At 37.2% G+C, this 26,887-nt stretch overlaps 1 protein-coding gene across 1 annotated transcript in view; it reads left to right on the top strand.

Moving 5' to 3' along the window:
- cacna1ba (calcium channel, voltage-dependent, N type, alpha 1B subunit, a) overlaps window positions 1-26,887 on the top strand; it is a 162,903-nt gene that overhangs the window by 72,918 nt on the left and 63,098 nt on the right. The window contains exons 8-18 of the mRNA XM_040155330.1: window positions 7,281-7,396; window positions 7,583-7,669; window positions 10,955-11,036; window positions 18,178-18,395; window positions 19,622-19,734; window positions 19,940-20,052; window positions 20,140-20,271; window positions 21,896-21,968; window positions 22,056-22,173; window positions 22,337-22,404; window positions 23,508-23,614. Of these exons, the coding sequence (XP_040011264.1) occupies window positions 7,281-7,396; window positions 7,583-7,669; window positions 10,955-11,036; window positions 18,178-18,395; window positions 19,622-19,734; window positions 19,940-20,052; window positions 20,140-20,271; window positions 21,896-21,968; window positions 22,056-22,173; window positions 22,337-22,404; window positions 23,508-23,614 (1,227 nt within the window). The remainder of the gene's footprint in view (window positions 1-7,280; window positions 7,397-7,582; window positions 7,670-10,954; window positions 11,037-18,177; window positions 18,396-19,621; window positions 19,735-19,939; window positions 20,053-20,139; window positions 20,272-21,895; window positions 21,969-22,055; window positions 22,174-22,336; window positions 22,405-23,507; window positions 23,615-26,887) is intronic.

The following is a 26,887-nucleotide window of genomic DNA, read 5'->3' as shown; positions in this document are numbered from 1 at the left end:
ATATTATGCTAAAAGAGTGATACTAAAGCTGACAGGTCCTGGGAAAAAGTTAACATCTTCCCCAGCTGATGATGCATGAAGAAGACATGGAAAATGTTTGGTCTAAAAAAAAGACACCACCCTCCAAAGTCTTGAGGTGCTGAGTATTTCTTTTACTACCGCCCCATACAAACTGCTTTAAGAAGTGGCGAAATCCAAAATCTGGCAGACTTCCCATGCCTTCATATGGTTGCTAAGCTATAATTAGACAGTCAACATTCAGGGGAGAGATTTAGCGAAGAGTCCTTCAAAATTACTAATAGAAGGGGTGTAATAGTAAATAGTAAGTATCACTTATGGGGTAACTCCATAATGTCAACTTTCAAACATTCCACATATAGAGATTTTCCCTTCGTCCAGAGTGTGTGGTTCTTTGCATTTACTAAATTAGGCAAATTCCACATCTGCGGCAACTTCAATGTAATATTCATGAGGTTTTATTAAAACATAAATTCATGTTTATACAAGTCTGCCACACCACGAGCAGTCTTTACACTGTGCATGGTGTGCAGAGCCTGTCAGTGTAATTCTGTGAAACGTGCACTCTCATTTATAAAGGGACGCAAGTAGAAGGCACTGAGATCTGTGCCATGACCACTGAAATGAGCATCATGGGAGAAGGCTGGGTTTTATTGCCTTTAATGTAATATTACTTTGCAGTTATTGTCATCTCTCTTCAGCACCAGCAGTCTCTGGATGTTGTTCCCCATCCCCCACACATGTGCAACATCTAACCTACTGTATACCATCTATACTAAATCAAGATAGGAATGTAATTTTTCTATTGGGTCAGGTAGGTGGGTAGAAACAGAAACACTTATGATAGATCAAGACTCTAACATGCAATCAAAATCCCCTTGTACCTATGACATACCTTCCTTTTTATCCTTTTTCCATAACCGTGTGAGTTTATATTCAGGTAATAATACATTTCGTTTTTCCAATGCTGTAGTGTTTTGGGGTTTGTGGATTTCCTGTTTTTAAAGCAGCTAAATTCTTATTGTTATAATAACAGTGTATCAGACGACAGTGAGAAAACAATGTGACAATGTGAAAAGGTCTCTCATCATAGTGATAAAACCTACAAAGAATTATCACCTGAATCTGCATTTCTCTCTTCAGTTTTATGGAGCTTTACAGTAAGGTTCTGCTCATTGCTTATCTCTCTGTCAGTTTTACTCTTTTGGTTCACTCTCACTACTCTCATAGCATAATTTTCAGCTGCAGCAGGCAGCTGTTTTCAGAGAAAAAGCTCTAAAAACCCACTGTACACAGTTTAGCAATTAGCTGCTGAACATAGTGGAGCATTAATTGGCGAAAATGCCAAATATTTCCCTCAGATATTAGCTAAAAGAGAGGGAATTTAGGACTCCAACTGAATGATAATGTTACTTTGTAAATCATTTATTGACAGTTTAAATGTACACTGTGGGGATTACTTGTGAAGAAGCAGTTTTGAATTATATTCAGTGTTTCTTACCCAGATTTTATGTGAATGCCAGGCTTGTGTAAAATAAAATAAACTAACTATTTCATCCGTCCATTTAAAATTGCTTTGCACTTTATTTTACACTCCTTTATTTTATTTTACACTCCAGGTCACCTTATATAATTACTTTAATATAATTTGTCCTATTGAGTTTCTGTGATACGGAAGTGTATAGCTGCCACACCAGAAAAAGGAAAGTGGAACAGTATCATGTTATAACATGAAAAGTTCTTATAACAAGATGATTTTCACATTATAACAAGATATGGTCACGTTATTATGACATACAAATATCGTGTCATAACAAGAAACTTTTTTGTTATAACAATAAATTATTTATCTTGTTATTATTTATCTTGTAAGTTTGTATGTTGTAATGTGAAAAACATCTTGTTATACAATACACTTTTCATGGTATAACGTGGTAGTGATCCGTTGACATTTTTTTGGCAATGCAGCAATATGCTACCATACTGTGATACTTTTGTAACTCCTTCATTTTCTTCGTTAGTCTCAGCTAATTCAGATACATGGATGAACACAGAGTTGTATTCATGTTCATTCTTCTGTTGTTTAATGTTAAGGTCATTCATTTTTGAAAGAAGCCTCAGTACCCTATGTTCCAGCTGGCTGCTCTGCCCTTTGCTGGTACTGTTTCTCTCAGATGGTGTGGAATCTATGTCCTCACTGTGGAAATCGTTTTGAAATCAGCCTGGCTGTCCCTCAAAGACTCAAAGTAATTTGTGGAACATCTTTTTTTTTTTCTTCCAACTTTAATTCCTGCAGCTATTTTCAGGATGGAATAATGAGTCTCAACTTTTTCTTGTTTACTTAATTTTGACTGCAATTAATTGGGTGCCGTTGGGAGTGAAGTTTGATGACTACAGTGAACAAACTGCAAAGTCAGTTCAGCAGAGCCATTAATGTTTTTAACTTTGGAGTCATTTTGTGTCCATAATTTTCCTCAGAGTTTTTTTAGGTTATCTTTCCATGACAATGCTCTTACATGCTCCTAACAAGCTCAAAAAAGTGAGCAGTTTGACTGATATGGCTTTTTTAAAGGCTGCCAGGTACAGATTTTTTCATCTCAAACTTTATCACTAAATGAGATTATTTTAAAGTACAAAAAATCCCAGATTTAATCCTTGTCAGAAACACTTGCTGCATCCTGTCCTTGATCCCAATCATGAATGTCTGGACCTCAAAAAATAATGTCAGATGGCATTAAAGTTACTTTGGAGGTGGAAGGTCACTGATGCTCTCTGGCAGGGCAATGCGGGGGCTATGTCATTGTTTAAAGGTCACGATCTGAGCTTCAGTGCAGGCGGAAGAGCAGATACATGCAGGGTTGAGAGGCTGCAGACCCCCAGGGGAGGTCAGGGCCATTTATTCAGCTTTTTTCTATCAGCGTGGACAGACTGGGATGAGATGTGGCTGTGATCAAAGTTTAAATCACAATCGCTTATTCTAAAAACTACTCTCACACATCTCTAGTTTGTCTAACTTATACTTTTACTGTATCCTAGCTGAGATTGTATCTTGCACAGGTTAGATGAAAACACAGTTCCAATGGGATGATAGTGTCTTTTGGATGTGACACTAGGCAACTGTTTTTGGACAACTTCTTAAGGTGGTAGGCTTTTTTTTCTGCTTAATCTTTAGCATTGTCTTGTTGGTTTGTTCTGTGTCAATAGTTTTTGTTAGCACATCATTATCAGTGTTACATCATTATCAAGCTCCATATGGAGCGTAGAGGAAGAAAATATCATTGTTTGTTAGCAATGTCAAATCATTCTTGAAAATAGTTTACAAAACAATCTCAAGCCGAGATCTACTTAGTTACTTGTTCTGGAGCTTTCCACCATATCCGACAGTCTTCATCAGCAAAGCGGTTTCCTCACTTGTCATGGAACTGTAAATGTTTAGACTTTTCCATGATTTTTTTCATGATTTTGAGCATCTGTAGGACTTACAGAGATGCTAAGCATTTATTTATTTTTCACCCTCCAGTCGTTGCCCGTAGCAAAACTAACAGGAAGACCTGACCAAAGTTTTTGCCTCTATCACTGTTCTTTTGAAACAGCCCAAACACTGCCATGTTATCAGTGAAGTACATTTTAAGTAAATTAAATTAAAATGAATTATAATAAAATTATGATAAAAATATATATACATTCGTAATATATAAAAGATACACACACACACGAGCACTGGTGGTATGTACTGTACGTATGCAATGCATTTTGAATGCTTTTATTGACAGAAATGCAATATAATGTACTGGGTGTGTTTCTATGCATATGCATATTTTAATTGGTCTGAATCTCTGGAGAAAAATATGTGTACTGTATGTGCATGAAAGCTTGTAATTATCTAACTTATCGTGGATCTGACTCATTGTGTAATGTTTATGTTTGTGCTCATGCTAGCATGCAGTATGTATCAGTATGTATGTGTGTGAGACTGTGAAAGAGTGGCTGCAAGCTGCTTCAATGATGGGGAATTCTAGCTGCCACAATTTCTCCCTGTATGCATCCACATGTTTGTGCACATACACAAACATATACTTGTGCTTCTATCTTTGTGAGGACACTCATTGACATAATCCGTTCCCTAGCAACTTAACCTAACCATCACAACTAAAAGCCTAACCCCAAGCCTTACCCTAACCCTAGCATAAACCTAATTCTAACCTGAACCCTAAAACCTCAAACAGCCCTTTTAAGGTGTGAGGACCGACAAAATGTCCTCAATTTCTCAAAATGTCCTCACTCCAAAGGTCTAAAACTAAAACTGGTTCTAGCAAATATAGAAGTACAACTGCACACACACACACACACACACACACACACACACACACACACACACACACACACACACACACACACACACACACACACACACACACACACACACGCACACATGCAAACACAAGCATGCAAACACACACAAACACTGTATACTTAACAGGACACATGAATGCGCTGCACACTCATTATCAATAGAAAGATATGAAACCACAAAATTAGATTTAGACACACTGGCAGGCACATATACAAACGCCCTCAGGAAGAAAGGCAGCCACTGCAATGCAGAATAGAGCTTCCCCCTCTGCTGTGTGGGAGACACACCAATCACTGATGGGCGGGGGTGGACTGGAGATTCCTCGCTCTGTTATTCCAATAGTCTGTTTTCCTCTCTCTTACTCACTCTCTCTGTCTTTTTTTATTGGTCTCTCTGTCCCTGTCTCTCTTTTTCTTCTCTTATTCCACCTCCCACTTTCTGCCTCATCTCTTACATATCTCATTTCCCACTCAGCTCATTTAAACTGAAAACTGCCTTATTGGTAAGATATAACCCTAACCGTAATGTTGGCAAAGCAATACAGTGGCAATGAAGATAATGTTATCAGTTTTAACAAATAAGCAATGTAACAAAAATAACATAGTATAGTACAAAAAAAATAGTTGTAAGAAGGTCAACGTTTAATATTCTCACAAGTTTTCAATTAGGGTTTCATTTGATTAATTATTTTCTTTTTGTGTATAATTATCATTAAAATGTGGGATACGTGTCCTGTATATGTAAATATCCTGTTTACATATGTCATTAAGTTGTTTGCATTCATTTGTATTTCTCTCTGCTTTTATATTCTGTTAGCTGGCCTTAGTTGTTGTGTCACCACACAGAGAGGGTGTGACTTAAAAAGGGGAGATTGATAACAGAGTCCAAGTCTCCTGTGCAGTTCCAGGTTGCGTCATAACACAGACACAGATTTTTGTGCTAGAAGATGCCCATGTATTGCTGTTGTCTGCCACACACCTCTGTCAAACTTAGAAGGAATCATTCTGTTTTGATACAACTTGACTCTTATTTTCATACGTTTCCCCCTTCCTATCTGTAATGATAACAATGATGTTTACAGTATATTTCTAGCAGGACAGATAGTATTTGTGGCTGAAACCAGTAAGAATAAGACCCAAGTCTTGAGTCACAAGTATGCCTTAAGTCTATGATGTCCCTAGTCAAGTCCAAGTCCTTAACTTAACGTTTTGATCCCTACAAAATCTTTATGTGACTTTTACCAAATTTAAAGCAACTTTAATGCCATTTTAGAATAACAATTAGTATGGTAAATTTACAGAAATGATAAATCCTTGTATTTGGAATGACCTCTTTCAAATCAACTTCATACCATTTGGAGGCAAACTGATCAGATACGTCTATTGTGTTATTCAGTACGTTATCAGTGGCTTTCTTGCTAGATTCTTTTAAGACTCATTAATGACTTTTGCTTTTAAAAATCAGTCTAGCCATAAATTTTAAGCCTCTATTAGTAACAGCATAGAGATGACAGAAATTGAGGGGCAAAAGAGATGGCGGGTACATTCAACAAAGTACCTGGCCAGATGCAAACCAGGGAGATGCTGTTCATGGTCAGCGCCTAACCTCTTGGCTACCAGACCATCCCACTAATGTTTCTCCTTCTCTTCTGCTTTTGTTTAAAAGGACACAACTCGACAATTAACTTGATTTGATTTTTTCACAAAATATACAGCGTTTATAAGAGTTGGCTCATTCCAGTGTCTGGATGGTCTTTATTCAAGATACTTCAGTTCCACAGTGTACACAACAGCTGACGTATATACTTATTAAACAGAGACTACAGGTAGATTTAGATGCATCAAGATGAGGTTATAGCAGCTTTTATAATAATTAAAGCTGATTATAAAGCTAGCTAGAGTAGCTTTTTGAGTTAACTGACAAGTTTTTTTCTAGTTTATCTTCCAGAAAATCTTGTATCTAGTAGTGCATCTTGTTTTTACTGTATATGCAAATCGTTATGTGATAACGATAACGTATATAAATCAGCGTATATATGTATATATATATATATACAACTTTCCTAGTGAGCGTTTTAGCCACTTTCCATTAAAAGTAGTTGATAAAACTGACTTATGTTTGTCATACAGTTAGAAGTGAGCTAAATGTTTTCCATGCTGCTGTTCGTTTTTTGATGACCACAATATAGTCTTTACAGGAAAGTGATAATCTAAGGCACTGTATCATCTGGTATCTTTCTGCTGGTCAGCTCTGTCAAAGGCACCTTTCCTTCCTGCTTATGCAACATGACTGGCTGTTGTCGGAATGATTCAAAGTATATTTACTGTCAGGGAAATGCCGCTCACTTTCTAATAACCTCATTTTCTATCTTTGGTCTTGGGTAGCATATTGAGTCATTCCAAGTCAAAGGACTTCAGTCCTAGTGAAGTTACGACTCCTTTGTGTTGAATTGCAACTTTGTCTTGATTTTATCAATTCACGTCTAAAGTCAGCAGACTCATTACTTGAGTCGGACTCGAGTCCATGTCACAAGACTTGGCACCTGAATGGTTGTTTTTTAGAGAAAAGACAGAGGATTACCTTGTTCCATGTAGACAGATATTAGGTTGTTATCTAAGCATGAGACAACCCTGCTGTTGATGTTGAGTTTAGCTATTCCAAAATGTGACAGGACACAGACTCTGTTTTACCCATTGGAAGCCAGCCTGCTGTCAACCTGTTTCAGGGTCCGTTATGGCTTGTCAGATCCAATAAACATATCTCTGTGTGTTGTGTGTGCCCACCTTTTTGTGGGATGTGTGTATATGCCTGTGTGTGTGTGTGTGTGCGTGCGTGTGTGTGTGTGTATGTGTGTGTGTGTGTGTGTGTGTGTGTGTGTGTGTGTGTGGTTTCTTTGTGGTTTCTACAGGGAGTTTGCCAAGGAGAGAGAACGGGTGGAGAAGAGGCAAGAATTCCTGAAGCTCCGCAGACAACAGCAGATAGAGAGAGAGTTAACTGGATACCTGGAGTGGATCTGCAAAGCAGGTCAAAAACAAATCACACAAACACTCTCTCTTTCTCCTTTGACCAAACATCGTTACAAATGTGGGCCATACCCACATTAATCATTACAGTTACAATTAAATGAAAAACTTTAATATTAATGGATATTGACACAAATATGACCTAATTATGACTACTGTAAATTCAAGTGTCGTATTTGCGTTGCAGAGGAGGTGATGCTGGCTGAGGAGGACAAGAATGCAGAGGAGAAATCTGTGGATGGAGCTTGGTACAAAAGAAAACACAACAACTCTGGTGAGGACTGCCATGTTTAGAATCTGATAGGAAATAAAGTCTTTAAAAATTGCATCATTTTACAATACAGGCACCGTGTTAGAGGCAAATGTGTTCACTAGCTAAATATATGAGAACTAAACCAAAATAAAGAGATATCCTAAAAAAAAGTATGATACATGATATAACGATTGGGGGACATGTTATTTAGCTTTTAGCTGATAAAGTGACCGATTTTCTCTTAACATACATTTGTTTCCTGCTTTCTAACATTTGCAAAGCCTGTGTTTATAGCAGCTGGTGGTCTTTTTTTCCTCTTCTCTTCTTTTATTGTTGCATTACTACCTATCTTAGGCGATGCATTACCATCACCAGCTGTCTTTGCATTACTGCCATCTACAGCCATCAGAAATTTGCAAGCGCATAGCACATTAGGGCATCCTTGTGCATGTAGGACACATGATTGAGACAACACAGCTCTGCAGCACCACTTGTGTTCAGAATCCGATGGTTTACTTTTAGCAAGCTTTCATACCTGTAGTTCAGTTCATTTGGTCCGGACTATGGGAAAAAATTATACATTGGTGCGTTTAGTTCTTGTCTGGTTCATGTTTACACCAGCTCTTCACTAATCCATCAGCTGTAATCACGAAGTTAACATGTAAGGCAGGTAACGTCTTGATTGGACAATTTTTCTGATGTCATCTTGCGTCATGGAGAAATCCCATTTGGTGACTGACAGCAGCCCTGGTGTCAGTCCCAAAAGTTTGATTTCCCCACATACGTCCATGATGCTGATGAGTGACAATACCTCCCTATTGGCCAAAAACTACAGAAGTATCAACAACTTCATTAATTTCTGTAAAATTGCAAATAAAATCCAGTATTGACCTAATTAAGTTGATTTAGCTAATTAAAATTAGCTGTATATTGTTTGGTTTCCTCTTGTTAATTAATTGCTATAAAGGTAATACAATAAAAACAGCTCAATTTGGCTATTTACTTCACTTGAACAGAACAGAGCCATAGTTAATGTTATTAGTAACACCTGAGCTTTTCCTACTATTACAAGTCAAAATGTCTGCTGTGAAAAGGGTTTCTTCCTTTAGTTATCCCCTGTGAAGCTCATTTAAACCCAATGATCCCTAGTCTTTTTCGTGTTGGCCCTTTTAACCACTTCCCCACAATTTGTCTTCCTGAATTTCACTAGTATTTGTATATATGGATATATTCAAATTTTAAATTGCACTTACAGTATGTACAATATAAACTTAAAATATACATACTTAATACAGTACCAATACAATATTTACAGTGGGGTCCAAAAGTCTGAAACCATTTTCCCAAATAATTATGATATGATTATGATGCAACAAATAATCATCAAGTTAAAACCAGCAAAGTTTGAAGCATTTTTGGAATTAAATTTTGTTTTAAAAATACTGTATATTAGTAGATTATACTGTATGTCTGTATGGGTAACTTGCTTGCCCCATACTGTTAGACCTACAACCCACTGGGCAGCTTCGTATGTGGCTGATACAGGTCATTTCCACAGACATCCACCTTTGAAGTGTGTGTGTCTGTGTGTTTTCTCTATGTGTTTTCCTCTTATCAAGGCCATATTGCCTCTCATCTGAAGCCTCACCCGGGGTAACAGTCACAGTGATTATGGGTGGAAGGGTAATGAGATTAGAATGAAGTACAGAGTAACGCTCACCAGAGTTCAGAATCAGCGTGGGCAGCGCAGTTTCAAAGCTGTTCTCTTCGCTGTAATTTTGATACTCTCCTTGCATAGATATATATACTTATACATATACATATATATATATATATATATATATATATATATATATATAAGGTCCATAAGTATTTGAACAGCGACATAATTTTTGTAATTTTGCCTCTGTAGACCACAATGAATTTGAAATGAAGCCATCAACATGTGATAGAAGTGTACACTTTCAGCTTTTATTCAAAGGGTTTAACGAAAATATCACATTATCCGTTTAGGAATTACAGCCATTTTTAGAAACAGTCCCTCATTTTCAGAGGCTCAAAAGTAATTGGACAATTGACTGACAGTTAGTTTCATGGCCAGGTGTGGCCTGTTCCCTCATTATTTCTCGAGGAGGTAGACATATCATTGTTAAAGTCTACAATCAAGAGATGCCTTCATGAATGTTAATACAGAGGGTTTACCACAACGTGCAAACCACTGGTAACACTCAAGAACGTAAAAGCCAGATTAGACTCTGCCAGAAAACATCTAAAAAGCCTGCCCAGTTCTGGAAGAAGAATCTTTGGACAGACATAACCCAGATTAACTTGTACCAGAAGAGAACAGTATGGAGAAGGAAAGAAACGGATCATGATCCAAAGCAAACCACATCATGTTAAACATGGTGGAGGCAGTGGCGTGGGCATGTATGGCTGCTGATGGGACTGCTGAAGTAGCAGGATGAATTCTGAAGTGTATAGTTCTATACTATCTGCTCAGATTTAGCCAAATGCTGCAAAACTGATAGGATGGTGCTTCACAGTACAGATGAATAATGACCCAAAACATACTGTGAAAGCAACCCAAGAGCGTCTCAAGGGAAAGAACTGGAATATTCAATGGCCAAGTCAGACACCTGACCCCAACACAACTGAGAATGTTTTTCAGTTTCTGAGGACAAAACTGAGGGCAGAAAGACCCACAACCAAGCAGCCACTGAAGGCAGCTGCAGTAAAGGCCTAGCAAAGTATCTCAAGGAAGGAAACTCAACATCTGCTGACCATGGGTTCCAAACTTCAGGCAGTCATTGACTGCAAAGGATTTTTATCCAAGTATTAAAAACAAGCCTCATATTTATAATTATGTTGGTTTGTCCAATTACTTTGAGCCTCTGAAAATGAGGGACTATGTATAAAGATGGCTGTAATTCCTAAACGGTTAATGTGATTTTTTGTTAAACTCCTTGAATTAAAGCTGAAAGTCTACACTTCAATCCCATCTTGGTGGCTTAATTTCAAATCCATTGCAATGGTGTACAGATGCAAAACTTTGGCACTGTCCAAACACTTATTGACCTAACAGTATGCATATGTGTATATAAATATATATGAGGTATATCAATATATAGTAATTTATGTAGAGTTGGAGAGAGTTATTAGAAATTCACCAAGAGCAGAATAAAAGAGGAATTGTTAGAGAAAGGATCTTCTTACTGAACTTTATCAAAAACTTTATGAATCAGAGTGAGATCAGATTCACTGCTTTATGGCTTGTGTGATATATTTTTTTCCATATCGTATTTGCAGTGCTGAAAAGGACAAAGAAGAGTAAGAATGACCTCATCAATGCAGAGGAAGGCGAGGACCACTTCACTGACATCTCATCTGTTGGTGAGGATGATACCTGAGACACAATGTCTGCCATATTACTGCAAGTGTCCACACTATCCAGTCTTCAAACTGGTTGGTACTGTAACACACAAACTGCTTGTTCACACTGAAAGAAGCTTGGCTGATGTATTTCTCTATTGTGACAGATTGTCAGTGGTACACAATGGATTGTAATAGTGTTACGCCATTTTGTTGAGTTAAAATAGCTTAGTGCGAAGAGCTAAATAGGCAACAATAAGAATATCTAAAGAAGGAACTTCCGGTCAGAGGATGTAACGAGTAGACACACTTGGACAGGCTCCTGACTAATTTGGATATTTTACCTGTAAGACCTCATTTTGTGTTACGTTTGTTACCTGACATCAAGTTGTCAAGCGTGCTATGAACACATTTAGTTGAAGAAATGACATTAAAAAATAACAAGCAACACGGAATGCAAAAAACTCACACAACTCAGACTACTTCACTAGCTTGAAAGCTAGCTAACATATCTGCGGGCTTGATCACAGGTGAGACAACCTAGCCCGCTCTCAAACGTATAAGCGAGCCCGTCACAGTACAACACCTGTCCTCCCTGTTGGAAAACCACCAGACCAGTATAAAGGAAGATATAAAAAGACTGATAAAGGCTTAATATCAATCACTACAAGCCTCTATGGACGAGCTACTAGGGGTGGTCAATTTGTTTAACAACTGTCTCACCAAAACAGAAACAATAGTGGAAGAAAACTTTGAGCAGGTCACTTTGGCTGAAGCGACCATAGTCCAAATCCAAAGCTTCAAAGGAGGGAATGGTGTCTTATGTTCAAGTAGTTCTATTTTTTGGTGTTTTATGTAGTTCAGAATTGTACTCTCTGTACACTCTGCCTCCTACATTATTACTCTTTCTTAAATTTAACTCCAAAGTAGACCTGTGTGACATTGAATAGTGACAGGAGGCGCTACTACCAGATTTGTCAGTTGGAATGTCAAAGGACTTAATGGCCCCAATAAAAGAGTGAGTCTTCGCTCACCTGAAAAAACTCAAAGCTGAAATAATTTTCCCACAGGAGACACATCTATTCACAGCAAACCAATTGAGATGATGCAAACCCTTGAAAATTAGAATTTTCAATTCTAATTTTAATAGTAAATCAACAAAAAAATAAAATTTACTGCAGCAGACATGATTTCAGATCCAAATGGCCACTCTATTTTAATCTCAGGTTCACTTTTTCACACGCCAGTGATACTTGTTAATGTTTATGGTCCTAACTGGGATAATGACAACTTTATAAATAAATTATCAATATTCCTACTTTAAACTCTGATTATTTAATATTTGGAGTAGATTTGAACTGCTTTATCAACCCCAGTCTGGATAGATCAAACCCTACTTTAAAACCTCTTTCAAATATGGTGAAAACACTGTCAGCTTTTATGGATGAAGTTGGATGTGTAGATCCCTGGACGCTCCAGTATCCAACAAATAACCACCAGCCATCTTTCTGTTCCCATATTCACCAATCCTATTCCTTGAATAGATTGTTGTTGTTTTTTTTATTGATAAAACTTTCGTTGCATCAGTGGCAAAGACAGAATAGTCTGCTATAGTACAATCTGACCATGCTCAATAAATTCTAGAGCTATCATTTAATCTTACAGAAACCCCACCCTCAATGGAGTTTAAATTCTCCTCTGCTTGTGGATGAAAGCTTTTGTGACTTGATAATTTTATTGATGAGTTTCTCATAAATAACAAAAAAGACAATGTATCTCCATCTCTAATTTGGGAGACTATTAAAACTTTAATTTGAAGGGAAATTATAACTTTTTTTCTTTATAAAATAAATTTCAGAGAGAAAAAAGATTAACTAATAACATTTACAAAACTCAATGATTTATATTTACAAAACTCAATGACACCATCTCCAGAACTTTCGAAACCGAGTTTAAAAATTACAAAAGAAGTATGACTTAGTGTCAATAGGCAAAGTTGAAAAACAACTTGTACATGCTCTTGGATGTCATTATGGATATGATGAGAAAGCCGGAAGGTTACTGGCCCTCCAACTTAAAGTTAAGCTACCTCTCCACATATAACACAAATTAAAAACATTTCTAATGATGTGAAAGTAATTGCATCTAAAATTAATGATACCTTAAAAGACTATTACTCTAACTCATACCAAACAGAGTCCACCTAATACATAGAAATGGAGAAGTTTCTCAAGGGTCTTATATTCTGAAATATTGATATTGACCAAGAAAGGAAACTAGGCTAACAATTGAATATAGGCAAGATAGAGCACCTGGGCCAGATGGTTTCCACTTTTGCTTGATATGTTGAAGGACTCCTTAATCCGAGGTACCTTGCTGCAAACCCTCACAACTGCAGCATTTCTCTACTGTTAAAACCTGGAAAGGACGCAAATATACCAATATCCCTTAATGCAGATTACAAAATACTGGCGAAAGTCCTACCCATGTGTCTGGAAACAGTTATACACCATGTAATTTCTGATGACCAAACTGGTTTCATAAGGAATTGCCACTCCTTCAATAATATCTGTGGCCTCTTGAATGTTATTTACTCCCCTGTGTCTGGAGAAGTCTCAGAAATGTTACTCTCTCTAGATGCATAAAAGGCTTTCGATAGGGTGGAATGGCCATATTTATTTAGGATTTTGGAAAAGTTTAGTTTTGCTCCCTAAATTTTTGGCATGGAAAACTCCTCCAAAAATACAACTGCCTTTCCATAAGTGTAATTCTGAATTGTAACAATTGGGTATCTATATCACTTGTAAATTCAAAAACATATGACAGGAATTTTTCACTGAATTATAAGAAGAAGATAGACTTTGACAGTTGGAAAACCATCCATGTTTCATTAACAGGATTACCATGTTCCTAATATCTGTTTCAATGTCTCCCAATGTTCTTGCCTAAAATCTTTTTTATTGCTTTAGATAGGCATATTACAGGTTTTTTATAGAGGGATAAACGACAAAGGATAAGTAAAACAAATGCTACAAAGACATCAATCTCAGGATGGACTCTCTTTTCCTAATTTCTGATATTACTACTGGGCAGCAAATATACATAATACAATACACTGGATCAAGCTCCATCAAGTGAGCTGGTATCTAATGTCCTGATCAGACTACACAATTTTTTTGTCTTTCACGATGGTCACCAAATTCTGACATCCTAGACTTTTCGTCGGGGTGTCGTGGGGCTTTGATAATGTTACACTACCATGTCTGATTATTGTTCCTGACATTCATAATCGTACCTGACGCTGGCAATTTGTCCGCCACGACAACATCAAGTCATAATCAGGCTGAATTCCTGTAGTCTGATCCCGGCATAAATGAAGCTAAATCTTGCCCCTCTTCCTCCCTTTTAGCATTGGTAACTCCTAAACTACCCCTCTCCCCAAGACAATATTCATCCAACCCTATAGTAATTACAAGACTGAAAATTCTGGCACACTTTCGCACAAAATTTGGCTTCACAAATTTTATCTACTGTAACTACTATTCATTACCTATTCATGATATCACCTTTTTCCTCTATCCAGACTAGATTCTGTTTTCTCTCTATTGCTTAAAAATGGCATTTCCTACATTGGTCAATTATACATTGATTGGGTTTTTGGAAGTTCCGGGGACATATTTGCTAAATGTAACAACCCTAATTTTCCTAATTCACTACAAAACTGAATATATAAGGAAATCCTGAGCACACCACCAAAGGTAAAGGGATTTATATCACAAATATAAACTTACTTTTACAGTAAGGTTTTTTTATAGAAATGTTTTTGTCTATCTAGTTTTTATCCCTCTTTTATCACTTCTATTTTACCTTTTTTTATTACTTGCTCTGTTTTATCAGGTCTAATGTTCCATGTTTTTATTTTTGTTGTTTTTATCTTGACTATGTGTATTATTTTATCTTGTTCTGTAAAGCATGTTGTAACTTTGTTTTGAAAAGTGCTATACAAATAAAGTTTACTATTATTATTATTAATATTATTATTATTAGTTTAAATATATCAAATTATCAACTCAATTACTGAGACTAACATTGTCAAAATCAAAGTTGATTGGGAAAAAGAACTTACATAGCATCCCAGATTTATTTTGGAACCAGGCCTTAATTAGGGTTAATAAAAGGTATATGTTAGGTACAGTCAAGGTACTGCATCATCTGCACTACTCTAAATCCTAACTTTCATAAATGTATTCAAATGTAGTGGATAGCTGCAATAGATGTCACAATTCACAAGCAGATTTTACACAAATCTTTTGGTTCTGCCCACAATTGACCAAGTACTGATAGACAATATTCAAAATCTAGTCAGAGTCCCTCAGTCTAAATCTTCAACCCAATGCCAGGATGTGCATCTTTGGTGTACAGGGTGACAAAGATCAATCTTTAAAAAACACACACAAAAACACTGTTGCTTTCTTAACCCTTTTGGCACGTAGGAGAATCCTAATGGATTGAAAATCTCCTCATCCCCAAAGTTCTTTTATATGGTTGAGGGATCTAATGTTCTTTCTAAAATTGGAGAAAATTATGTTTTCACATGCGGGGGCATATTTGTCCCTGAAACAACATCCGTACTAAAGCACTAAATTGTCTCCGACCACCTCCAGTTGTATTCAAATGTACAAAATTCAGCTGATTGGCTAGAGGAGTCAATTGGATGGTGATTTCTACTTCTTTGTTTTGTCTGAATGATTTTAAAGGCCTGAGGAGATAAAATTATCCAGTAATTCATAAATAAAAGCAAAGATTAAATGAGCAGAGGAACAGGAACATATGAACATATTTTAAATTTTTTCTACTTTCCTATCCTGCTGATCATCCTTTGACCCCTCAGATTTATCTTGTGACCCCTTGGAAGTGTCCCGATCACCAAGATGGGAATCACTGGAGTAGGCCAGTACAATGAATGTCCTTTAATTAAGTGTGCAAGGGCTAATTCCTGCAAAATAATTCTTCTTATTTTGCTCATAATGCAATAATTTACAAATCTAAACTCAAAATTTCATGGAAAAGAAGAAGAATTTGAGACTTCATAATATTGTACTTAAGCTTTCAGTGATTCTTTCTCAATTTTAAACTAATAATCATGACGTGGACTGTGGCTGTACCAACCAGTCCAATTGAGGTGCTGTAGTTGATATAACAGAATCTAACAGCTGCACTGGTAGGTATACAATTCTCTGAACTGCTAGCATATAGATCCATTAATGCTGACCTCTGGGGTAGCTAGTTTCATAAGAGATAGCCTTATTAAAATGGCAATCTTGAAGATTTTCATTTTAACAAATGTCTGTTAAGTCACTATGTCGCTAAATGAGATAACACAATGGTGATTGAACCTATGGCCACTGATGAAAGTATTGCAACATTCATACATTTGCAGTATTACGAATTGGGTGTCCACAGCAACATTGCCAGAAAAAAAATGTTATATTAAGATACTGCTAATCCAAACCAAACATTTTCTATTGCTGCAGCTTCACATTAAAAGCATTTAACTGGTGAAACACGAGTTGACTTTTATTATGAAGTACTGACAGGAAATGCAATGTGTTTGTCAGTGAGTTTTGTTCTTACTGCCATCGTTCATAAAAATTGCATCTACAAAACAGGGAGCAAGGGAACAGTGAGGAGCAGCCTCAGTGAGCTGTTAGATGAAGAGCTGCATGCGACAGGCTGCACACTTCCAACTTCTCAGGCTGTTGACCAACTTCTGTCACTGTGCCCTGCTGTTCGCAGACTCATGCCGTGTACAGCATATGCGCATCTGCTGTTAACATCAGTAACTACAGGTGTCAATAAATCAGCCAGGACTTATATCTTCGAGACTGCCACTTTAAAGAAAATTTCTAGATGCATTTTGTGTAAAAAAAAAAAAAAAAGAACTTCATGAATAGAAGAAGAATAAAACACAGATTTAAATTTGCGCCCTGGTGGCCTAATCGTTGGGATGCATGCCATACGTGTGAATTGTCCACGGTTTGAGTCTCAGGGACAGACAGTTGTTGCATGTCATACTCCTCTCTCTGCTCCTGTTTCCTGTTTTTCTCTACACGGACTGTCGAATAAAGGCAAAATGCCAAGAAATAATCTTGGCGTCTCGGCAAAAAATCGTATTCCTTTCAGTAAACATCATCAACTCAGATTTACGCCCATCAGCCAGGGGGCAGAGATTCAGTACTATATAAGAGGCCAAATTCATAAGAATTTGTCTCTGCAGGGCCCCAATAGGAAACTGCACCTGTACACTAATCAAGACTGAGATAAGAATCTTAATTTGATGTTGATAATCAAAATACCATTGTAGATATTGTCGGATAAGGAAACTGTGGGTAAAGGCAGAAAAAAACGTTATATTAAGGATGAAATAATTTTAAAAAGGTATAAGATTGTTATAAATTTAATACTTATTAACAAAAACACACTTTTTTTGTGAAGGACTTTTTTTTTTTTTTTAAATAGATGTGTTTTTATAGTGATAACATCATATACAGTAGATATATTAGTTTGGGACTTCAAGTGATACAGTACGAGTCAGATGTCTGGATTAAAATAGACCAGGAAATAATTAGCCCACTGGTCTTCCTGTGCCAGTAATGAAGTTCTAATAGAACCATTTTTCTCTTTCCCTTTTGCGCCCTGTCCCACTTGACATTTGGGCTTGATTTAAGCTAAAGAAGGTTTAATATAGTACAGGCTAAATGGGAGTATGGAGGGGAGAGTTGAAGACCGTGGCACTGTGATCTAAAAGAGCCAAGGGCTTCGCTTTGGTTACATCACAGTTAAAGCTCGTACGAATATAAAAAATCTTCTATTGGGAATGTGTAAGTCGATTATATCACATTAAGTCCATTTGTGGTTCTTCCCATCATTTTTACTGTGGAGGTCACCTCTATAAAATATAAGCTGGATTGTACTGGAGAGTGACAACTTCAAAGTAAGCAAGTACATTGCTCTGCAGTAAAATAATTTAATCTTGTCTTGATGTCAGAACCAAGGCCCAGGTTAAAGGTAACTATACTCAAACCCAGTCTTGATTTGGTAAGACCAACTCAGTCTTAGGCTTGGTAACTTTATTTCCATTTTGTATGTTTTCTTCCAACTGCACCCCCAGGGTCGCCATTTGCCAGGGCCAGCGTGAAGAGTAAGAACGAGAGCTCATCTTACTTCAAGAGGAAAGAGAAGAGGATTCGCTTCACCATCCGTCGTCTGGTCAAGTCCCAGAGCTTCTACTGGACTGTGTTGTGTCTGGTTGGCCTCAACACATTGTGTGTAGCCATAGTACACTATGACCAGCCTGAGTGGCTCACCTATGCCCTATGTGAGCACCAGCAGTTGTGTACATAGTGAATAATTTACATGTAAACCAATATACCTTTATTTTGTCACCATTCATCTTACCAGTATTATTATATTGGACCATTTATACAGACATTAAAATATTCCTAAAAAAGTACTCAGTTTCTCTCAGTGGTTTTAACCACTGACATACTTTTTACTGCACAGATCATTTAAAAGTAAGGCTATCTGAAATCTGAAAGAAGTAACAACACTCTGCCTCTTATAAATAAAAAAGTTTAACTCAACATTAATAAGACACACTTTGCTTAATTCAAAACAGTCATGGGTTTTCCCACTATAGCCTTACTTATTCTGATACCAGTAGCTTATGGTGGCTAATGTCAGCAAAATTCAAATAAAGCTGTTCATGTATACCTGACAATAGTGAGGCAATTTGCTGACTCATGCGTACTGGTTCTACTGTTTTAGCATTTATCATTATCCTGAAATTGTCACCAGTGACTGCAGTGGCCACTGTTGAGCAAAAGACATAGACTTGCTTAAAAGTTGGCTGCTCAGATACTGCCTCCTTCACAAATCTTGATCATTACAATAACAGCTATTTTAGGAGCATTGCATTAAATGCATTACTGCCAGTTGTAATTGCATCAAAATCATTTTATGATGCCACTATGTTACAGTAGTAGGAGACTAGGCTAGCTAATTAGTGTTGGCCATTAGAAGGTAAAATTCACATCACTAATAAGACATGGTGGTTTGTAGTAAGGTTTGAATTCCCTCAACCCTATGATGGTGTTGCTTTTTGTCTTACCATTCACACAAAGGTTAGATTTAGACCAGCCTTCTTATTGACCACCTATTGTAAGATACTGTAAGTAACTGTAACATAGCTATGCCTGCATGCTGATATTGTATGCACCATCTTTCTTTTTAGCTGCTGCTGTACTCTTTGTTAAATGTCTACTCTGCTCAAGTAGATAAAAAAAACACTGCTGTCCTGCCTTAGATTTAGATAGGGACAGGGAAACTGCAGAAACACATGAGCAAACGTACAACTCACACACTCCATCATGGGAGATTACAGTGGTTATTTCTTAAAACAACAGATTCTCTTTGTGTCTTATTTGCTGTGGGCACAGCTGAACAGGCAGCAGTAGAAAAGCTGTACTGAACTGTGGAAATCAGCAGGAGGCCATTTTTACCCCGGGTCATTGATCTCTATGTTTTCCTTTTCTCCCTGGGAAGACTTGGCTGAGTTTGTATTCCTGGGCCTGTTTCTGGCAGAGATGTCCATGAAAGTGTATGGCCTTGGACCCCAGAACTATTTCCACTCCTCATTCAACTGTTTTGACTTTGGGGTGAGTCGTCCAAATCTGCTGGGAGTTCAATCAAGTGTTTTTTAGTGTTTTTTGGAGTGTGAGCATAGTATAATTCATGTAATTCAGGACAGCTGCGTCAGAAGAAAAAATGAGTTTGATTATTGCCAGAATAGCAACAAAATGATAAAGTGTTTGGAAAAGAAAACTGTGGTTGCCTTCTGCATTTATCAGAATGTGTTCACAGGTGATTATTGGCAGCATTTTTGAGGTGATCTGGGCTGCCATCAAACCTGGGGCCTCATTTGGGATTAGTGTCCTTCGAGCTCTTCGACTGCTCAGGATCTTCAAAGTCACCAAGTGAGTCATCAGAAATGTCTGTCTGTATGCTGGGAAAACTGGTTATGTCATATACAGTATATTCATACAGTATCTCTGTGTGTGTAGGTACTGGAACTCTTTGAGGAACCTGGTGGTATCCCTGCTCAATTCCATGAAGTCGATCATCAGCCTGTTATTCCTCCTCTTTCTCTTCATTGTGGTCTTTGCTTTGCTGGGCATGCAGCTGTTTGGTGGCCAGTGAGTATTTGTTTCTACTGCTGCTGCTCGTGGTGAAGAAATAAAACACAGCTATCTTGAAGGACTTACATTGCCCCTTTATTAAGCCTTTGAACCTGACTGACACAGTTTGCATCAAAAACAGCACACCTTCTTCTTTGGTTTGAGGGGTCCTCCCCCAAGAAAATTGGATTTGATTTTGATACAACCCCCATTTTTTCAAACCTTATTTCCAGAAAATTTTTTTATATTTTGTCTTATATTAATATTATCTTAGAGCCAATACAGTATCCTTTATCTCCAGAGTGGTAGAGAACTCTCAGCATGGTTTGTTCCATTCTTTCTTAGTCTAATAATAGTAAGGAAAACCATAGTATTACTTTATTTACTTTTTATTTACTACTTTGAAGATTCTCAGTCATCCAGGTCATGGTATTTCTAAGTGCTATACAAAGACAACTGGACCTCCTCAAGCAAGTCCAGTTACCTTCATATAGCACTTAGAAATACTGTTATTATTTTGATTATTGTTGTTGTTATTTAAAAAAAGAAATAACAGGAGAAAGAGGCTCATTATAATTTAAGATCTTGCCTAGTAATCTTTTTCCTTTGTAGTCCAGCTAATTGTTGTCTTTACATCCATGGTTCATGTAAACAGGAGCTGTGAGTAGCTGAGTAGCTAATGTCAAGAAGTATAGTCTTAGATAAATCTGGCCAAAGCTAGCTCTGCTCAATGTCTCCATGACAACATAATACTTACTGTTTACATCACCAAAAGCATGATGGGAACCGTGGTAGTAAAATCTCAAAATCAGTTCAAATCTCAAAAAAAATTTAAACTGGTTCGAAACAACATATAAAGTATCAGCGACAGAACAATTGATGGCATTTCTGAGTAGAGTTAAAATTACTCTGAAATGTCTCCATAAAAGGTGTGAAAACAATCAAGAGTTCAAAGGGTTAAGGAGGAATAAATGAGAACTAATATTTTGTTATTTATTCTAGAAACATGGATAGAGCATCATCTTTCAGCCCTCAGCCGCTATCAACATCGCTTTGCACTTAGAGATAATGGGACGTATACATAAGTTAAAAATCAAGTGTTGAAATAAAACAATGAATACTGGAACCTTTAAGACCTGAAATAATGAAAGGGGTCAAATCTAAAAAGTGGGAGAAACAGAATTTGATGAAAATAAAAACATGTTTTGCAGACCTCTTAAACAAATGCAGTTTCCCCTCTCTCCTTTCTGTAGTTATCTTTTAATTAGATCCAGACAGAAGAAACACTCTCATAGATTTTGAGAAGGCACAAGACAAATTCTGCTGTCATTCTAGACTTCTCTATTTGCACCCTCAAGTTGGGGGGAGATGTAATTAGGTCCCAGTAGACAGAGTTACAAAATGTCAGCGTTAGCACAAGTCCTCCATTTGAGAAGAATAAACACTCAGACATTAGCCACACAGACTAGGCACTGAGATGACATAAATGTAATAGGCATATATTGCACTGGAATGGTGAGCAGCGGGCTGATGGAGAGGACAATAAGCTGCTCCATCCTCCGGTCGGTGGAGGAAAGAATGTGACTGTGTTGTGGCTTTGGAGTTTGATTACGTTCAAAGACTGTTTATTTTCTTCCTGCAGGTTTAATTTCGAAGACGAAACGCCAACAACTAACTTTGACACATTCCCAGCAGCGATTCTCACAGTCTTCCAGGTAAAGGTCAACTCCATCATGCTTTTTGTCCTGCTGTGCTTGTACTGCTGAACTGCACTCAGAAACCAGCCTATGTCTCCCTTGCAGATCCTAACTGGGGAAGATTGGAACGCAGTCATGTACCATGGGATCGAATCACAGGGGGGCGTTCATGGGGGAATGTTCTCCTCCATTTATTTCATCGTTCTCACTCTATTTGGAAATTGTATCCTGCCTGATTGATCCAAATCGATTCATCCATGTGACTGTCCGGCAGCCTTATAGCACTGTGAAAGAATTTATCACTGATTTAAAAACAGCTGCAATTGTTTATATTGATTCTGTGTTTATCCGTCATTTAATCTTTTCCTGAAACCACAAATAACCAGACACACTCCTCAATGTGTTCTTGGCCATTGCTGTTGATAACCTTGCAAATGCTCAGGAGCTTACTAAGGTACAGTAATTCTTTATAGCTTGAGATGTCCTGGCTTTATAGGTTGTTCAGATAGGGACAGTAGCACTGTGTTACCCACAGCAGCCATCAACAAAAGTGCTTTACCTTAAATCATATCCAACATGCACATGGCCCTTTCTTTACAAGACAATCAATATTTGTAGGATATGAGGGTACCTTTGGTTTACTGGTTTTATAAGACTGTCCACTTTGAAAGAGGGGGCTGTTGTAGTATGACTGATGTAATGCTAGGTCAATAACTCAACATAATGAACTGGCAGCTGTTAATACCTCACCATTGTGAATCTGTTATCCACTATATCAGCAACTTCTTTAAAAAGTAATTGTTTTTTTATCGGTTAATCCTGCAGCATCTATGTGTGCATGTAGTGTCCAGTTACCAATCATAGTGAGTAGGTGCGAAAGAAGATCTTATTCATAAAAAAAGAAAGAAAATTAATACAATGACTTTGATCCCTAAAAGTGACTCCCAAAATAATAACGAAGTCTCAAATTGTAGACCAGTACAAACAAATACAGACCAGTGGCTGGTAAGTGCTCGGTAAAAAATGGGGGCATGGTAGAATCTGTTCTATAATAATTCACAATTATTCAGTATGATCAACATTTCCACAGCACGAATTGCATCGTATAACATCAGTGTAATGTAATACTCAACAGTCTGCTGCTCTCACTTTCTGCTCTCTAATAGGAATACCGTTTTATTCACCGATTTCACTTGTTTTCGGCTTTTTTTTTTTTTATCGATTGCTGTTCAGCTACTGTCAGTGAAACTCAGCACTTTCCCCAGATTTTTCACATTAAAAACCTACATGGAAAATGGTAGGACTAGGCCCACTGAACTGCTGTAAGACTTCTAATGTGAAACATCTGTGACACTGACAGTAGCTTAACAGCAGTCCAATGCAGGAAAGTAGTAGTGAGTGGCAATAATTTCTGAATGAATAATGAAAGAAGAATTTGAAAATGTATGATATACGGAATTTATAAAAACAGCAGGTAAACTGATTAGAAAAAACAAAACAAAACAAGGACTTGCTCTATGTTCTGTATGTATGTATATTTTTGCAAACACTGTGCAGGATGAAGAGGAGCAAGAGGAGGCCATTAATAAGAAACTGGCCCTCCAGAAGGCCAAGGAAGTAAAGGAGGTCAGCCCCATGTCAGCCGCTAACATTTCCATCACAGCGTAAGTCAGCCTCTTTTAATGTTTCTTCCAGCTTTCTGAAATCTCTGTTTCTTTTACTTCATCACTCAACACACACACACACACACACACACGCACACACACACAGAAAAGACACACAGGAATTCTGGAAATGTTTACTCTATAGCTAACTCGCTATCCATGCTTAAGATCAGTTCACCAATATGTTACCACACACAACTCTGCAAGGCACACATCTAAAGAATGTTAATATGTAATTCCTTCATTCCTGTTGTAATATTCCATGCCCAGATCAGCTTTTCGCTTGAGGCACAAACCCTAAACCCTCGGCTAAAGGTGAACAGAATGTGAACAGAAAACACAGAAGAAAGGCGAAAATACAAAACAACTATGTATGCAGAATAATTCAATAATTCAGTATAATATAGCAAAATGTCAGTATCTCTAGGTAGTTATTTTTCATGTGTATTTCTATGAAACAGAATATTTACACAAACATAGCCAAAACAGTATATCTTCATGCATGGCCTCTATTTAATTTAGCTTTAAAAACACGTGTTGAAACAAAGCATGATGTTGATTAATCTCCTCAGAGTCATTGTCCCAGCGAGAGTCAGTGTTAATCTCTTTACCCTCACACTCTTTTCTTCACAAGACAGATCCCCGGTTTTTGTCTCCCAAATGACCATCTGATGTAGTTTTCTGCAGGGTCCTTAAGGAAAATCATAACGTCAGCAGACAAAATATTACTCACAAGTCAAATGAAAGATGTTTTACACCCTCTTAAACAGCTAGTATGTTCATGATATCCCATTATATTTTTGACATGCACCCACCATGGGAATTTAATACCACAAACATACAGCATGGATGATATATGGATGGACAGATATTTAACAAAAATCTTTTTAGAACAACCAAAGACACTTAAACTGATGTATAATTTTAAATGTAACATTCACAAAGCTAATTATGGACTTACTGTAAATTCTCCAGGAAGCATATGATAGTGTATATTAAAATGTTAACTGATATTTCATGTAATTATTGGTGTCATTGTATTGTTTTAGTTCTTGTTACTTTAGTTTAACCTTGTTTCATTATTTTTGTTTATAGCAATCAACATGAAATGTACAGAACCACATACATTACATTTTTCTAAACTCTCTTTTGCCGTTATTCGAAATATACTGTTCTGTATCTTTTGAAGAATGGCAACATAGTCTGTATACTGCTCTGTATTCTGGAACAAACTGTGTTATTATGCATCAACTGTTAAGGCTCATTTGTGAACATAAAGATTGTGTTACACAAACATAAGAGTGCTGCTTCCTAGGCATAAATAATCTCATTGTTGGAGCTGAACCTCAAAGAGACTTTTTGAGCACTTTTTGGAGCAAATGGTAACTTCCCTAAGTCGTTGATTGGTAATGAAAAAGGCTTGGAAAAAGTAACAGTACATCTTGAATCTTGCTGGCACATACACACAATAGACGTGAGATGTTGACAAAATGACTTACAATGACTTAAAAATTTTATTCAGTAAGTGTGCGACATTGAAGTGTGAAAGGGGGAATTTTGGTCAAAATACAATGAACATAAACAGTAGTGACCTTAACTTCTTTCATTCACGTCTTTAAGTAGCACTACACAATATTTTTATATAAACAATAGATCATATGACTAGTGATCAGGTTTTGTTTACCGACTCCAAACCTAATACAAGGGCTTCTTGAGACCTGGGTTGGAAAATAGACTATCACAGTGTAGATAGAAGTTCTGGCCCACAACTGAAACCAGTTGCACTTTCAGTGGGGCCAGTTCAATTTCTAAATCTAAAAGTTTCTTATACATGGAAACACAGTGGGCCATTTTGTCATCAGTTAAGCCACAAAGTGATTATGCCAAGTTTTTAATCAAAGGATGCCAAGTTCACCTAATCTCCCATCAATAGGCTTCAATGGATCGGTGGACCTGACATGATTGCCTGTAGAAGCATAATAATACTGTACTTTGTGTCACCACGCAAACTTACATTTACAAGGTGCTGCATTCAAGCTCCATCATTACTGTGTTTTCGGTACTAATCTAAATATATTAGTATATGTTTGTTTGTTTTTTCAGCTCCACTCATGACATTATTCTTGTATCCAGACCACTACCTCTACAGATATCAGTAAAATTCTATTTGCCTTTTGCATCACCAGTTATAGGGAAATTTTGCTTGTTTATAGATTTCAGCATAATCCTACTGTCTGGGCTTTAAAAGTATTTCCCTTGCTCATTTTAGCATAAAAACTGAATATGGTGACATCATATTTATCTTACTGTTACTATAGCAGTCAAACCCGCAGACTGCTCATTACACTGAAATGTGATGGGAGGCTAAAGGACACAGAGAAGACAGACAAATGTCAAATGGTGTCTTGCTGTTTCCCTGACTTCATCCTATATGATGTTCCCCCTCCCCCATTTTTGTTTTGTGCATGTGCAGTTTTCTAACACGCAGTCGAGGTAACGCGCATTCTAGCAGCTCATCCATCTGCAGCGTTAACTCACTGTGAGTTATTACCTCTCTGATACAATTTTTAAATCCTCCCATTACCCTTCTTTCACACTTCCTCTTCTGCTGCTAAACCATAACTTCATCTGGTGTCATCATGTCATTCTTCTCTGTGAATTGTCCAAAGGAACATGGCAGCTCTTCTGTGCTCACACCTTGTGATAGAGCTGCTTCTGCGTTTCAGTATTTCCATTCATGTGTTCTGTTTTTATTATTTCCCTGTGATCAGCAAGGGTCACGAGTGTCTGTGTCAGTGATCATGGTATCTGACTGTTTGTGATCGACATCCTTCTGTCTGACAATGATTTTTTTCAGTGACTGCACTTCTCCTTCTATAGATCTCAAGCTACTACATATTTTTGTTCATATTGTATGTGATATGTTTCATTTCCCAAGCTGGTTGTAAATAATGTATTGCACGTTATTACTGCCATGTAAGCTTTAGGCCAGTGTTTTACACATGAAGAACGCAACTGCTGAGTGACTTAGAGGTTAGACATAGCAGTTGTTGAGTTACTATCATATTTATTGTAAAGTGATTTGTAGTGGGTCAGAAAGATGTGGCTTTTCGAAGGCTGATAGCAATACTAGTGGACTGAAACTGTCATTCAAGGATAAAGCTAGTGAAATTCTATATTTTTCATATTGTCAACAATTCCCATGAAAATACATAATTGAGCCACAGTGTTGCTCTGAGTGACATTTTCTTTCATTACCATGAACACACACAG

This window comes from Xiphias gladius, chromosome 19 (assembly GCF_016859285.1).
Source record: "Xiphias gladius isolate SHS-SW01 ecotype Sanya breed wild chromosome 19, ASM1685928v1, whole genome shotgun sequence".
Lineage (NCBI taxonomy): Eukaryota > Metazoa > Chordata > Actinopteri > Istiophoriformes > Xiphiidae > Xiphias > Xiphias gladius.
Note: the sequence above shows the minus strand (reverse complement) of the source record. Positions and strands in the feature narration are given on the sequence as shown.